The sequence below is a fragment of the Sinocyclocheilus grahami genome, unplaced genomic scaffold (genome assembly GCF_001515645.1).
Source record: "Sinocyclocheilus grahami isolate Dianchi unplaced genomic scaffold, SAMN03320097.WGS_v1.1 scaffold61.1, whole genome shotgun sequence".
Lineage (NCBI taxonomy): Eukaryota > Metazoa > Chordata > Actinopteri > Cypriniformes > Cyprinidae > Sinocyclocheilus > Sinocyclocheilus grahami.
Genome location: NW_015505240.1, coordinates 3,425,907 through 3,442,848, shown reverse-complemented (window position 1 = coordinate 3,442,848; position 16,942 = coordinate 3,425,907). Strand labels below are relative to the sequence as shown.

The 16,942-nt window shown below is 35.9% G+C and overlaps 1 protein-coding gene across 1 annotated transcript in view; it reads left to right on the top strand.

Annotated features, from left to right (window-relative positions):
* LOC107584652 (collagen alpha-1(XI) chain-like) overlaps positions 1-15,576 on the top strand; it is a 112,061-nt gene extending 96,485 nt beyond the window's left edge. Inside the window, exons 46-63 of the mRNA XM_016271361.1 lie at positions 7-60; positions 159-266; positions 3,812-3,865; positions 3,973-4,080; positions 5,007-5,060; positions 5,149-5,202; positions 5,313-5,366; positions 5,505-5,558; positions 5,659-5,766; positions 6,715-6,768; positions 6,860-6,913; positions 7,117-7,224; positions 7,331-7,390; positions 8,852-9,113; positions 9,981-10,093; positions 11,651-11,719; positions 14,355-14,588; positions 14,763-15,576. Of these exons, the coding sequence (XP_016126847.1) occupies positions 7-60; positions 159-266; positions 3,812-3,865; positions 3,973-4,080; positions 5,007-5,060; positions 5,149-5,202; positions 5,313-5,366; positions 5,505-5,558; positions 5,659-5,766; positions 6,715-6,768; positions 6,860-6,913; positions 7,117-7,224; positions 7,331-7,390; positions 8,852-9,113; positions 9,981-10,093; positions 11,651-11,719; positions 14,355-14,588; positions 14,763-14,909 (1,749 nt within the window). The 3' untranslated portion in view covers positions 14,910-15,576. The remainder of the gene's footprint in view (positions 1-6; positions 61-158; positions 267-3,811; positions 3,866-3,972; positions 4,081-5,006; positions 5,061-5,148; positions 5,203-5,312; positions 5,367-5,504; positions 5,559-5,658; positions 5,767-6,714; positions 6,769-6,859; positions 6,914-7,116; positions 7,225-7,330; positions 7,391-8,851; positions 9,114-9,980; positions 10,094-11,650; positions 11,720-14,354; positions 14,589-14,762) is intronic.
* The last annotated feature ends 1,366 nt before the right edge of the window (positions 15,577-16,942 follow it).

The following is a 16,942-nucleotide window of genomic DNA, read 5'->3' as shown; positions in this document are numbered from 1 at the left end:
GTGCAGGGCTTGCCTGGACCCTCCGGTGAGAAGGGAGAGACCGGTGACGTCGGTCAGATGGTACAGTTCTACATCTATACAGTCAGTTTGGTAAAAATCAAAATGTACTTAAATAGAAACTGAGTTTTCTTTCTGTATTTTCTTGACTTTTCTCTCAGGGTCCACCCGGTCCTCCTGGCCCCAGAGGCCCCTCCGGACCCCCAGGAGCCGATGGACCACAGGGACCTCCAGGAGGAATCGGCAACCCAGGAGCCGTGGGAGAAAAGGTGATCCGCATCAGCGTCATGAACAAAACGCTATCATTTCAATTTAATTAGAAACCGATGAAGTCCTTATTGATCTGAGGGAGAATGCGCCAGTAATGATCCCAGTGTGTGTGTGTGTGTGTGTGTGTGTGTGTGTGTGCGCTCAGTCAGTTCAGGATCTGTGTCTCTGTGAGGTTTTCCTGTAGCTTCTCTCTAGAGTTAAAGCTGTGTATGTGTTTATCTGTGTGTCTGTGAGTGTTTTTGTAAGTTAAATATTTCTCAGGTTAATGTGTAAACTGTAAGTAAGCCAATCATAGATTAATATCCTCAAAAAGTGTAACACGGTATCTCTGATGCTTTGGTTTGAGCGTCATGACCAGCAAATTTGCATCAGTAAATTTGTTCATTCTAATTAGAGTGATATAATAATAATTATTATTACCGTATTGAACACATTTTGTCTTCAATTATTTTCATATTGCATATTTTTCCTATTTTAATTTTTGTTTTGAAAGTATGGTAAAAACTGGTAAAATGTACCAAAATCACATTTAAAAAATACACACTTTTTGATATACCATAAAATAAACGGGTAGCCCATCTGAATTAGGACATTTAGGCTATCCATCTAATAGTAGCCTACCAAAATCTTATTAACAGTAGAAGTTAAATCTTACTTTAGTCTTCAAATCTGGGTACTGTCTTACGTTTTAAAATCACAAAGTGAGATGGTCCCATCAGGCTAACCTGACAGTCACGACTCATGCAGCTGTAAGCTTTTCTTTTTCTTTTTTTTTACTCGCGATCTTTACAACACGCATTACATTACGTATTTCATGGCACACTCATTGTATGCGTATTTGGCGCCACCTATTGTTGTGGGTGTATTATTGACATGTCAAAGTCTAGACCCTGAATATAAGACGACCGCGTTTTTCCAAGAAAAAAACATCGTCTTATATTCGGGTCAATACGGTATTAATAATTTTTTAATTAGTGACTATACAACAAGTAAATCAACAAGTATCAATAGCTTTGTTAATTCTGATTAATTTATTAATGATATTAATAATACATTTATATATCTAGTAAGTAATAATTATTTGTAAGTAGTAATTATACAAGTAAATGTATTGATAACTTGAATTCTAATTAGAGTGATTTAATAATAATAATAATTTTAATAATTATCATCACTGAAAATACATTACTGAAATACAAAAATTATGGTGTTTTTCTGACAACAAATAAGTTATCCCACTGTCATAAAGAATACACATTTTTAACAAATTAATGCAAAATGCTGTTAAGAAATATTTATGGCCTGTGAGTTTTCCAATTTGTTCGCCATTAGCAGAACCCTGCCTGTGTGACGAGAGATTGTATTCTCCATTAAAGAATGAAACATGCTTTACTTGCTTGGAAAAGGTAAGGTATTATGGTATAAATTCAAAAGTAGCACATTGCTTTACTTTACAAAAGAGCATTCAGTTTTGCGCTATGCTTTATTTTCAGTGCAGTGATCTTGAGGTTTTATTCTGAGTTCTGGTTGTGTGTGTGTGTGTGTTTATGGAGTGTGACAGTGAGCTGAGAGTGTCTGTATCTTTGTGTACTGTATGTCTCAGCAGAGCGAACAGGTCGTGTGTTCGCATGACTGCACTCCATCACCTCAGCACCGGCCACTGTCAATATTAATACAGCACTTCAGCACTATTGTTCTCCCACCAAACCAAGGACCCATTTCAGTTCTGCTTAGAGAGGAGTTTCGCCCAGAGAAATGACCCAGAAAAACACAGACGAGGGGAGGATTTAAAACAGATAAAGATGATAGAATGAGACCTGGAGACAAGGCTGTTTGCTGTTAGTCTGGAAGATTTACCTCTGCACTTCCCTCTGACAGACCTCTCATCCCACTACAGAGAGAAAGAGAGAGATACCTCAGTCTGACACACACACACACACACACACACACACACACACACGAACGAATGATACAGTTCAGAGCGTCTGAGAGACTCTTAATCCCTCAGTATGGCGGACGTGCAGAAGTATCCACACACACACACACACAACGAACGATATTGAATGTTTAATGTCACAAACTGACTGATTTAATAGTGTTTTATTAGTGGTTTGCTAAGGCAAGCAGCACTGTTATTCCTTTTTGAATCGGTATCTGTTCATATTGGGATATTTAATTAATTACTATAAACTAAGGTTAGTTTTACCTTTAGATTACCTTTGCCATCACAAAGTTATTCTTTGAAAGCACTAATAATTTAATAACACTGTAAAAAGCATGAATAATTTAATAACACTATAATTTATTAACAAATCTCAAAGTCTAAAATACATTAATAGCATAAAACAATTGTTTTGTTTGTATTTACTTTTATTTAGATAAAATTATATTGAATTTTAATTATGGTTATTTATTTATTTAGGTGTTTCTTTTTTATTGTTTCTGTTTTAATTCAGACAAAATAGTAGAGAATTTAAATTTCAGCCTTTTATGTATTTATTTAATTATTTATTTGTTTAGACTAAATAGTACATAATACATTTTTTTCTTATTTATTTTCAACCATTTATTTTTTATTTTTAGACAAAATATAATAGGATTTTAATTTCAGCCAGTTATTGGTTATCAGTCATTACATGAAAATGATTAACATCAAGCAAAATAGAACAATAAAATAAAATGTTTTATTTATCTTTATTTAGACAAATTAATATAGACTTTTAAGTTTAGCCATTTATTTACATGGTTCTTTATTTGCATTATTCATTATTATTATTTTTAGACAAAATAGTATAATTAATAATAATTTAAGTTTGGCCATTTGTTTAATAATCTAATTTATGATGTAATAATTTATTTTCATTTTTAATTGTTTTTGTTTTTGTTTTGTTTATTTATTTTGACTATTTGTTTAATTTTGGCCATTTATTTAATCATTTAATTTATTATTTAGTAATTCAAATTTTTTTTTTATTATTTACACTAAATAGTATAGAATTTTAATTTCAGTCATTTATTGGCTATCAGTCATAATATAATTTGTGTAAAAAAAAATCTCATTGATGTACATTGCAAGAGGGACCCAAGTCATATATAGAGACCAGGATATTATAGAAACTTGTGGATGGGCTCTTTTGACTGGAGCCAGTAATTTTAAACAGCCACTCACAACTCTCTAGCATAACGACAGTTAGTTTGGCAGGACCATCACTCACTTCAGAAAACCTCAAAGTCTAGTTCATTTTTCAAAGTGTCATTGCTCCAATTCAGAGGTGTCTGGATACATACAGTATAATGATTTCCATTCTCATCTGATGTCTGATGGAACTGGTCATCATCAAGGTCGTTTGTTTGTCTGAATATCGATGTTGCGCAGATTTTTATGCTAGAAAGTGTTGTTCTGCAGAGGAAAGCAGATTTGCTGACAAGACAGTGAATAATGATGCTGACGTGCTCTTCTGTCCAGTGGACAAAATCTCTGCAGTGTTGAGGAGAAAAAAAGAGCCCTGCCGTGCTTTACTTACATCTCTCTGTTTTTCTCTAGGGAGACGCCGGTGAACTAGGAGAACCAGGTCCGCAAGGAGACATCGGCCCTTCAGTACGGCAAAAAAACCCAAACTTGCATATGCAAAACTCTAAAACTTCACTGCTGAAAGTCTCAGAACAACACACACACATCTCATATCTCGTGTGTGTGTGTTTTAGGGTCCAAGAGGAGAGCGTGGTGAAAAGGGAGAAGCCGGACCCGCTGGTTCTGCTGGGCCCCCCGGACCAAAAGGACCACCAGGAGATGATGGTCCCAAAGGAAGTCCTGTATGTTCTTATCATTAATGCTTTATTTGGTGTCGGAAAAATACACTGTTAAAAATAAAGCTTCCAAAAGGAGGTTTTTGCAGCAATGCAATAGAAGAACCATATTTAACCTTTCATTTACCTTTGCCGTCATCTAATGCTCACTCAAAGTTAATCTTTAAAGACATTAATCATTTAACAACACTATTAAATGTAGTCTTTAGCAAACCTCAAAGGTAATATTTCATACTATACCAGTATGAAGCGTAAATTCACTTAGTTGTTTTATGTATTTATTTAGCTATTTTTAATTAGACAAAATAATACAGAATTTATATTTTGGACAAAACATTTTTAATTTTGGACATTTATGTATGCAAAATAGTATATAATTTGCTATATGAACAGAGGTGCCCAAACCTTTTTAATATTGTAATGTATCTTATTTCTCTATCCTCTTTTTTTAACCATTTGAATACATTTTTTATCATTTTTATTCTTTGCTTTTATTGTTTTTCTTATGCATGTTATTTTTATTTCTTATGCATCTGTTGTGATTTTGCTATTATTATTATTAATCCTTTGAATTTAAGTTTGAATTACCATTATGTATGAAATGTGCTATATAAATAAATTTGCCTTGCCTAATATGAAGGGCCAAAAATCAATCTTGATTGAGGGCTGTGGGCCAAAACTATATCTAGCTATATTATATATAGTTTTTTTAAATCAAATTCAAATGATTGTTTTTTACATTTCAGTACAAGAAAACAAAAATACAAATAAGAAATTAAGACATGCTTCAATGTTTTGTAAAAATGTTATTTTTAAGAGTGTATTGTAGGTTCTGCCTGCTAATACCATACTCTTTATGCTTAGGAGACCATGCAGTTACCATGTTTTTGATCAACTACAGAAATGCTCAAATGTTTTGGTTTGATTTTCAGGGTCCAAGTGGTTTCCCTGGTGATCCTGGTCCTCCTGGAGAGCCTGGTTCACCTGTAAGTGTTATTAATGTGTAAATGTAGTTATTGCAAATATATTTTCAGGTTGTTTAAGGAAGCAACATTCTTTTTTCTTGCTCTACAGGGTTTGGATGGTGCTTCTGGAGATAAGGGTGATGATGGAGAGCCTGGTCAGGCAGTGAGTAGGATTTAAACACAACCATTTGTCATCTCTGGTGTCGGCTGCATGCATGTGTGTGTTTTATAATGTTTGCTGCTTTTATAATGTTGCTTATTTGTTTCTTTCAGGGATCCCCTGGACCTACTGGTGAAACTGGCCCCACTGGCCCTCCAGGAAAGAGAGTGAGCAATGCTTATATCATTTGCATAAAAAAAAATTATATTTAGCAGCCAAAAATATTTCTGACTAGCTATTAATATTAATAGGATTAAACTAAAAATACCTATATATGGCTCTCAATTTTCATTCATTCTTATCAGGGACCTCATGGACCTGCTGGACCTGAAGGAAGACAGGGAGAGAAGGGTGCCAAGGTAACATGCAGACGTTCACACAATCATGCACTGGAGCACTATTACAGTCACAAATACATTACAGCAATGGTTTCAATGGTTTTGTGTGTCTCTGAATCAGGGTGAATCTGGTCTCCTGGGTCCACCTGGTAAGACAGGTCCAGTTGGTCCTCAGGGAAGCCCTGGAAAACCTGGTTCCGAGGGTCTGAGAGGGGTGCCTGGACCAGTGGTGAGTGATACTGGACTAGCCTGACAGCCATACACAGCTCATTAGGTCCTAATGTCAGAGTTTAAGCTAAGTGTATTGAATCTCACAAAGCCTTGTAAATAATATACCTGGGTCATAGTTCACTACAAAATCAAAACAAATTCAAAATCTCTCTCTCTCTATATATGTATATATTTAGGGCATAAAAAATTTGGAGCTGTAAATTTAAGATTTTTATTTTAGGATTATGAAACATTAAAAAAAAACGTTCTCCTTTCTACAATGCGACAAAAAATTACATATTATTTAAATTACTATTAGTAATTGACTATTTAGTATATACTATTTAGTAATTATGTAGTAAATGTAATTACTGTTTTAAATAATTACTATTAATATTTGTATTATTATTATATCATATATCTATATACACATATACACATGCAAGTTAAGAAATTGGACCTGTAGATTTAAGATTATAGAAGTTTTAAGATGAAAATAAAAAACAAAATGAATTTCTGCAATGCAAACATTTTATATTTAAATTGTGTAGTATTAATGATTTAAACCTAATTAAAAAAATACCATTGATATTTATGATCCAAAATGTCTTTATCATGCCAAAAAAATTATAATATACGATATATATCAAATAAATATATATACTTTACCATTTATATTATATAAATTGTAAAGTATATATACATCCTAGTATTTTTTAAATTTTATTATTGCTGATTTAAAAAATAAAAAAAAGCCATTGCCTGGACAAATATTGTCACATTGCAAAAATCTATATTTATATCATTCGTAATAATATAAAAATAACATTTAATATTTTTTCATTTACTTGAAATAGAGTAAGAATCCCTCTTTCAACCACAAGAATATAACACCAGTCCTCATATGCAGTTCTGTCTAAGGCAGTGATATTGTGTTAATAAATGGATCTGTTTGGTCCTGATGTAGGGAGAACAAGGACTGCCCGGTGCTCCTGGACCCGATGGACCTCCTGGACCGATGGTACCGACGTGATATTCCTCTGAGAATGAGTTCATTATAATCTTAAATGACAATCTACAGTCCTCGCTATTCTTATATGTCTCTCTTTCAGGGTCCTCCTGGACTGCCTGGACTGAAGGGAGATACTGGTATTAAAGGTGAAAAGGTGAGAGAAGCAAATTCATCTTTGATACTCTTAATTAATTGCACTATGATGCAGTCCAGGTAGGTGACTAACTAGTGTTTGCAACACAGCTGTAGTAATGACTTTACATGTCCAGTACATTAATTGAACTCTGGCTGGCATTACTGATTATGAAGGAGTGTGTTCATTACTGATGAGTTTAATAATCAAGCGGCTTGTTTCAGGGTCATCCTGGTCTCATTGGACTCATCGGACCTCCAGGAGAACAGGGAGAGAAGGGAGACAGAGGGCTGCCGGGTTCACAGGGAACTGCAGGAACTAAAGGAGACACTGTATGGAACATGTTCACATACATACAGCAATAAAAACTAGTATAAACGTGCTAAATTTAATGTATTTTCATAAAGCAGTCTTCAATATTTAAGTATTTCTCTACAGGGTATTTACGGACCCGCTGGACCTATTGGACCCATTGGACCTCCTGGTCTCCATTTCCAAGCATGTTAATGACTGTTTTAAACAAAGCATCAGTAAAAACAACAACAGCGATAGACAGAAGGTAACCATGATGCTAATGAAAAAATAAAATAAACAGAAAATGTGAAGCCCTAGCAACCATCCACAACACCCTAGTTACAGCCTATCAAATAATTAGAACACCTTAGTAACCAAACCACATCCTAGAAACCACTCAAACAATGTGGTGACGCATTTCGCACGGCCAAGCACTACTCATGTTTTGCAACAATTACTAGCGGCCTAGCAACCACCTAGAACATCCAAGAAGCTGTTAAGAACACAATTTAGCAACTGCCTAACAATAGCCAAGTAACCGTCCAAACATTTAGGTGGCGAGTTTTGCAGTTTACAGTAGTAATGGCCTGGCAACCACTTTGCAACACTCTAACTATCCAACATTCTCGCAACATCCAAAGTCATGATGCTAATAAAAAAAAAAATAGAAATACAGATTTAACATAAAATTAAATACATTTAAAAATATATATTTAATTAAAATTACGGAAACTTTCCAAAAATTACAAATTCCTGTAACATTTCCTAAAATTCTGGAATGGTTCCCAAAACTGTACCATATTTTTAATTAAAAATTGTCTTCATAATTCAAAATTATCTTCATTTGGTTAAAATTTCCAACAATTTATTGTTGGAACATCCTAGCAACACTATAAATCACCCTAATAGCCACTCAAAACATCTTAGCAACTGCCTAACAACCACCCAAAACATCCTATCAACATCTTAGCAACCACCTAAAAATCTCCAACAGCCACTCAGAACAGAATTCAATTCGAACACCTTAGCAACTGCTTATCAACACTATATTAACCCTAGTGGGTTACACTCACATTTTCCAACTACAGTAACAGACAAGCAACTGCCTAACAACCACCTAAAACATCCTTTCAACACCCTAGCAACCACCTAAAAAACCCCAAGAGTCACTGCCTAACAACATCCTAACAACCACCCAAAACATCCTTTCAATACCCTAGCAACCACCTAAAAAAAACAACAGTCACTGCTTAACAACACCCTAGTAACCAACCACCCTAACATTGTAGTAACAAGGTTTGCATGGCTAACCTACACTCGCATTTTACAATGATTTATTAACAGTCTAGAAACCTCTTTGCAACACCTTAGAAACCACCCAGGAAACCCTAGCAGTCATTGAGAACACTTTACAACACCCTATTAACCACCCAAACATTGTTGTAACGAAGTTTGCATGGGCCAAGCTACACTCACATTTTCTAATTATTTTGTAACAGCCTAGAAACCTCCTTACAACACCTTAGCAACCACCCAAAAAACCCTATAGTCACTCAGAACAACACCCAAACATTTTGATGGTGAATTTTGCATGAGTAAGCAGCACTAGCCTGTGCTCTAAATAATGCATGTTATGTGAATATTAACGGTTATCCTCTCGTCTAGGGTCCACCTGGTGATGTCATCCACCCTCTGCCTATCCATTCCAGCCCCAAACGGGCAAAGAGGAACATTGATGCCAGCCAGATGATGGATGACGCTGCAGATGCCAACTACAAAGACTATGAGGATGGCATGGAGGAGATATTCGGCTCTCTGAACTCTCTCAAACTGGAGATTGAACAGATGAAACACCCGCTGGGCACACAGAGTAACCCCGCCCGCACCTGCAAAGACCTGCAGCTGTGCCACCCAGATTTCCCAGATGGTGTGTATCACACACACGCTACACACGCACGCATGTGCACACACATTTCCAAGCATGTTAATGACTGTTTTAAACAAAGCATCAGTAAAAACAACAACAGCGATAGACAGAAGGTAACCATGATGCTAATGAAAAAATTAAATAAACAGAAAATGTGAAGCCCTAGCAACCATCCACAACACCCTAGTTACAGCCTATCAAATAATTAGAACACCTTAGTAACCAAACCACATCCTAGAAACCACTCAAACAATGTGGTGACACATTTCGCACGGCCAAGCACTACTCATGTTTTGCAACAATTACTAGCGGGCTAGCAACCACCTAGAACATCCAAGAAGCTGTTAAGAACACAATTTAGCAACTGCCTAACAATAGCCAAGTAACCGTCCAAACATTTAGGTGGCGAGTTTTGCAGTTTACAGTAGTAATGGCCTGGCAACCACTTTGCAACACTCTAACTATCCAACATTCTCGCAACATCCAAAGTCATGATGCTAATAAAAAAAAAATAGAAATACAGATTTAACATAAAATTAAATACATTTAAAAATTACGGAAACTTTCCAAAAATTACAAATTCCTGTAACATTTCCTAAAATTCTGGAATGGTTCCCAAAACTGTACCATATTTTTTCTGCCTCTTTAATTAAAAATTGTCTTCATAATTCAAAATTATCTTCATTTGGGGGCGTTTTAATTGCATGTATTGTGACATATACAATTAATTACGATTAACTGGCATATCAAGTGCCAAATCACAAGAATAAAACCACCCGATTCTCAGCTCTGTATTAAATGAATCCCGTGTGAAAATATTAACATAATACATAAAGCTTATGATGGCCCTTGTTTCTCTGTTTTCAGGTGAATACTGGATTGATCCGAACCAGGGCTGCTCCAGAGACTCTTTCAAAGTGTACTGTAACTTCACAGCAGGTGGAGAGAGCTGCATCTTCCCAGAGAAAAAGAGTGAAGGGGTAAGACGTGTTCTCCTGACAGCCACAAAGCAAAACACTTTGGGACGGCTTCCCTTCCCATAAGTCCAGATCTAGGGTAAAACCGTTTTCATCTCTGAATCACAAAGCACTACAACAATTTAAAAAACATCACATATCAAAATGAAGACAAACACACGCTAGATTCAACTCACAGTTAGTAGTCCATGGATTCCTGAAAAACCTCCAGAGAGAAACTGTTCAGCTTAACATGCAGAGAGGAATAGCGGTACAATCTGTTCAATATGTCACACTGTCTTAAGGTCACATCTGATTTAGAGTTTTTTTCCCATTGAAAATCTATGGAAAGACATAGCATGCACATCAGAATGAGATATTGAATGACCTGTACTTTTTTCCTACAACCCGAATAAGGTCTGTACCAGCTATTCAACTCAAAACTGTTCAAAACTAGTCAGAAGTATCATTCTTGAATATAATGAGGGTTCTTGTATCATAATCATTAATGATGTTTGTGTATTAGATTCTGCACACAAGTGTGATGAGTTATTTGCCTTAATGAGTCTCAGAAGCGTCACTGACGGAAAATCACTCAGTGGGGTGTGAAGGTGACTCTCAGCACTAACTTCAGTTCTTCCACAGGTTCACTCTTCATACCAGCAGATGCAGACAACAGCAAACAACAACCTCCTCAGGCTTATTCTCACCTTACACAAATATTTACCAGGGCAACCCTTGCATGCCGACAGGCTTCTTCACACCAGAAGCAAAAATTCCCTCAAAAATGATTGTTGTTGGTCATATTGGAGTTTTAGGGTTTTTGTTGATTTAGGATGAGAGCAAAACCTGTATCATAAAATTTGTGTTTTGCATTTGCATTAAATTCTGTGAACACTATTGGACCCTTCATCCTGCAAAAAAAGTATTCCCTCAAAAATGATTGTTTTTGGTCATATTGGAGTTTTAGGGTTTTTGTTGTTTTAGGATGAGAGCAAATCCTTTGAAAAAAAAATTTGTGTTTTGCATTTGCATTAAATTCTGTGAACACTATTGGACCCTTCATCCTGCAAAAAAAGTATTTTAAATTATTATTATTATTATTTAGGTTTGTAAGTGACATTTTTGTAGTTTACTGAGCAAAATAAATATTATAAAATATAATTTTTTTTAAAGGATTTTTTTAGGTTTTAAGTCAATTTTAGTGTTTTGATTATATTCAAATTATATTATTATTATTTAGGATTTTTAAAAACACTTTTTAGGTTTTAAGTCAATTTTAGTGTTTAGTGTTTGCTCAGCAAAAATATAATTATTCTATATTAATATATATATAATATAATTATAATTGGATTATAGTTGTGTATGAAAGCTCGGTTTCGTACAGGATTGTATTTTGTTAATTGTAGGGCTGTAGGTTTAATCCTGCAAACTGTCTGCAGGATCATGTCTTATGTTAAAGCCTCTGCCTTCAGCAGATTGACAACTACACTGCAAAACAGATCAAAATAATTCCCATAGGCTACCTGTTTCTTCCTGTCTGTCTGCAGTATTGACTCTAGCTGACTCTCTCTCTCTCAGGCCAGACTCACCTCTTGGGTGAAGGAGAATCCAGGGTCGTGGTTCAGTGAATTCAAACGTGGTAAACTGGTAAGAGTGACTCCTCTTTCTTGTCCTCCTGAAATAGTCTCCTATTTTACAGAGCAAAATGGCTCGCTGGCCCAAAGACAGTCCAGGCACTTGGTATAGTCGCTACAAGAGAGGGTCCATGGTAAGTAGGAATGCATGAGTGAACGGGCCCGGCACCATCGGTCTCTTGACGGCCCGTGCTTCTGCATGCTTTTCGGATCCCTTCGTGGCTGAGCATGGTCATCATCAGAACAGCAGCAAAAAGTGTGTTTGCTCAGACTTATGGGTAATCTGAGGTCTGTGGGCGGAGACGTCAGTCAGTCGGTTTCCATAGCAAAAAAAGACTCAAAAAATGACTGACATAAACCCTGACTTATCCTAGAATTTGTAGATTTGTTCATGTGAAAGGCCTGACTGATGGAATCCAGCCCCATCTTCTGTGAGAAAATCACCTTGAAGTGACTGAGTCTGTTAACACATGATTGTCGTTCTGCTCCAAATGCTAGTGAGATGCTCACCTACAGGTAAATAACATTCATGGACAAGCAAAGGCTGTATCAAACAGCTTCCTGATACCTTGTTATAGAATTGCATGCATCCTTGGCAGAGAAGACGATTGGATTGTGATGAGCTTAGTGAAAATCTGTGGATAGATATGAGGGATTTCAGTAGGTAGTTCAGTCTTAAAAACACTATTTAGCGTAATGCATGTAGAGTATCAAGTCATTAACTTAGGAACATGCTGTATTGGAATCAACTGTAGGCATTAGACAAGCGAGTAATGTATTTTCAATAGAAAAAAGTAAAAATGCAGCATTTAATTAACATTAACATTTAAATTGGAATAAGTTTCCATATACAGCATAAATCATAAGATTTAACAAGACAATAAAAATAATTTTATGGTAAAAATAATGTGAAAACTTTGGAAATTAACATAATATATTGTGCAAATCTATGTTGTATTTAACATAACACTACTTAACCATAAAATATTGTTCAAATAATTTTTTCAGATGTAAACTTGACTACAAGAAGTCCTTGCGTCACACTTCACTAAGATTATTTTGATTATATTTAAATTGCTGCCAGTGAAGAACGTTTCAATCAACCACTATATGGCAGTGTTATTTTGGCATCATTGATAAACTATTATAGTGTTTGTTAATATTAAAAATAGTTTTTTTTTCACATTAATTTTAAAGTTTTAGTAATTTTGTTGTTTATTGATTTTTTAACATGTCTACATAGCTTGTATTCGTTTGTATTGATTAATTTGAGTAATTTATTTATTTCAAGTAACAAAAGTGTTTTTATGGTTTTCATTTGAGTTACATTTTGTTAACTATAATAACCCTGCTATGGGATTCTGTTTCACATAAGTTGCTGTCTTAGAAAGTAGACAGAGACGTTCACTAGTGTTTGGAACGGAGCCATTGTGTCCGTGGTGGGTCTCAGTCACTGAGCTTCTGGGTTCAGTCTCTCTTGACATTCAGCTGTGATCATGAGGTAATGTGGTCATGGGCATGTGTTCATGGTGGGTTGCATGCATGCATGCAAAGTCAATGCGTATGAGTGTGTGAGAGGACCTCCTAATCGTAAGTATATAATGATGCGTGTGTGTGTGTGTGCATGGAGCATGCGCTCGCTCTCTCAGTCAGTCACATATGTGTGTGTTTGTGGATCAGAGGAGATGGAGTTTTCTTCTAAACATGGGTTGGTATATTCAAGAATGAAAACAAAACATTTGCATATTTCCGTAATGCAAATGTTGCATCACACCACAAGGGGAGAATTTGCATATAAACCAGTACAACTCATTTGAATATATTAGTGATTTTTTTTCAGTGGAGTCTGTAACAAAATGAGTTTATCTTGCATGTTTGAATGTGTAAATGAATTTTGGTGTTTGATACATGCAGAGCAGAACTGAACTGGGAAAAGAGTTTTGTGCTCTTGCCTGACTGACGAAACGAGTGTTTAGAGACAAAGTTTTAACCATAAGCGTTAATCTGCTTTTAGCAGGAATGCATCGGATTGATCGGAAGTAACAGTACAAAGATTTATATTTCAAATAAATACTGTTTTTTTTACCTAATATTCATTAAAGAATCCCAAAGCAGCACAACTGTTTTTAACATTGATAATAATGTTTCTTGAGCACCAAATCAGCATATTAAAATCATTTCTGAAGGATCATGTGACACTGAAGACTGGAGTTATTTGGTATTGTAATAATATTTCACAATATTACTGTTGACCAGATAAATGCAGCCTTGATGACCCCAAACTTTTGAACAAAAGTGTATTTACATAATTGTTATACTTAAGTATTTATTAAAAAAGATTGACAATGGTTTCACTGTAAAAACAAGTTTGCCATTTCTTTTTAAACATTAATTTACTTAAGACGCAATAAAATATATTAGGTGTTTTCGGGGAATATATCTTATCTTACCACTTTGGTAACTGTTATTATTATTATTAAGAACTTTTATTTTTTTTTTGCCATTGTAGAGTTTTAAACACAAATTTAAAACAATAGTCACTGATCATAAAATAGCGTAGGACCGGAGGGGTGTGATGTGTAGTTTTCAGCAGAACCTCTAGGTCCAGCTTTTATCTATACCGCACTGCTGTCTGTTTGTCTGAACAGCTCTCGTACGTGGATGCGGAGGGCAATCCGATCGGAGTGGTCCAGATGACGTTCCTGCGTTTACTCAGCGCCACAGCTCGGCAGAACCTGACTTACAACTGTTACCAATCAGTGGCTTGGCACGACCAGGAACTGGACTCTTACGATAAAGCCATCCGCTTCCTGGGCTCCAATGATGAGGAGATGTCTTACGATAACAACCCATACATCAGAGCCGCCGTCGACGGATGTGCGGTAAGAGCTAGAAATATTTGCTGAATTCGGAACTTAATGTTTCTGCCATTAAAAGTCGTTGTAAAATTTGTAATAGTATGTGCTTCCGAATTCTAAAGTCTTTTTTTTTAGCAAGTTTAAACTGAAAACTCTCACAAGCGATGTTCGTAATGCTCCCTTTCTTACCTCCCGCAGTTGAAAAAGGGCTATGAAAAGACTATTCTTGAGATCAGCACACCAAAAGTGGAGCAGGTACCATTTGTTGACATTATGTTCAACGATTTCGGCGGAGCGACGCAGAAGTTCGGCTTTGAGGTCGGACCGGCCTGCTTCATCGGCTAAGACTGCTCAGCGAGCACGCGTGAACAAAACATATTCATTTTCTCTGAAAACAAAACACAAGAAAGAAATAGGACGACTTATTTGTAAAGTTTTGTGTTTCCAAATAAACCCGACAGATACCAAAGTAAGGATAAAAGAAATTTGAAGAAAGAATGGATGTCTAAGCAATGGGTTCTTATAACAGAGCAACCTTTTTAACCTCAGTGTACCCTCTGCATCACATGCAAGTTTTGAAACTGGATGAGGTCATCGCTCGTGTCTCTCCCAGCCCCGCCCACTTTACGCTCATCCGACTCTTTGCCCCTCCCACAGGCTGTATAGACAGATTAAATCCATCCTTTTATTTCCCGCCTGTTCATGGACTTGTAGCTCTATGCACGGCATTGTTCGGCATTTCTCGTACGAGAAATCTTTTCCGCTGGTTTGTTTGCTTGGGTTTTATCTTGTTCTGTTTTCCACTTCTAAGCTTTGTTTTTTTGTGCATACTTGTCTTCCATTCCCTGGAATGGTGATTATATATATAAATATATATAAATATTTTTTTTTCTATGTTTGTAAGTACTTTCTGTATATTTTTTTTCCGGTGAAGTGATTTTTTATTTTTTGGGTTCTGGCTTCAAAACATGCATGTGAACCCATTGAGCGATAAGGACAGAGCTGCTGGTTATTGGAAAACACTTAAAAAATAATAATAATAATAACCCCCCAAATAAGAGCCTGTGGAAATTTCCAGTGAATCTGAAGAAGAGAAAATAAAGGAAATGATTAAAATACGTCAAAAAAGCAACTGCAACAGCAACAAAATGTCTTAATTCAGATGTCAACAACGTCTTTTTGTAATTTAAAGAACAAAATGACAATAAAAGTAAGAAACAGCCATAATGTGAGCATTGATTTGCTACCTGTCGTGTTGAAGTGGCTTCCATAGGTCTGTGAGATCGCGACCTGTGTGCATGAGGGGAATCTTTGATCTGACGTTCATGAATTTGTGCTTCCCTGTATCAGAAGAGCACACATCATACTGAGGAAACACAATATCGGTAAACTAGGTGCTATTTCCTTCTGTCTGTGGTGCTAAAAATATATACCTTTTTTCCTGTACTTGTTTGTTGTAATTGGAAAACGGCTCTACGGTGATGCTCAAGCGGTTCCACGTCTTCTGTCAAAGTCCTAGCTTTGCTTCCCGAGCTGGGGAAGTATTTGTATGCATGCCGTAAAATCATATTCATTTATAGCTGAGAACACGTTTTTTTCTGTTATCATTCCTCACCACGTTTGACAATGTCCAGATTATTAGTATTACATGGAGATAATTGATGTACTTTCATGGTCCTCCAAAGGCTTTAGCTCACACTTTACATCACAGTCTATTTACATGATCTGAAATGGTTAAACGGAGCACAATTACTGTTAATGCTGTCGTGATTAAGGTATTATGTGTAACATGGATCCTGTAATGTAAAGTGTTACTCTAGCTAACAGAAGCGATGGAAATGAAACGCCTTTTCATGTACTAAAAGTTTAAGCATTTAAAACCGCTCTGGAGAATTAGCTTGGGACCTTTTCATTAGATCTTTTTGGAGGGTTCTGTGAATATCTGAACCAAAACGCTTAGAGGAATGAATAGTTAACTTGACTGCCGATTTCAGCTTTCCTTCCAAAGAGATTTCTCTTAATTTAAGAGACTTGAAGAACAAGAATCAGATTGTCTTGTGTGATTATTCAAGGATGTTGTACATTACAAAATTGTGCTAGCGTATATTCCTTCACCTGTCAGAATGTGTTGTCATTGACTAGAGCCATCTTTTTATTCATCTATCATCTTTTGCCACTAGACCTTTTCCTGCACTCTTTTGTTCTGCTTTTTGACCACTAGTCCTGCTACTGCAAGGTCTTGCTCTAATTTTTAATTAAATATGACTTGAACTGTTTCTTTTAAGAGGATTCATATGCAGTTTTGACACCACTTTATCAGTACGAAACCAATTACAACCAATTCTTCTGTAAATTTCAAAACCAGCAGTAATGCTGCC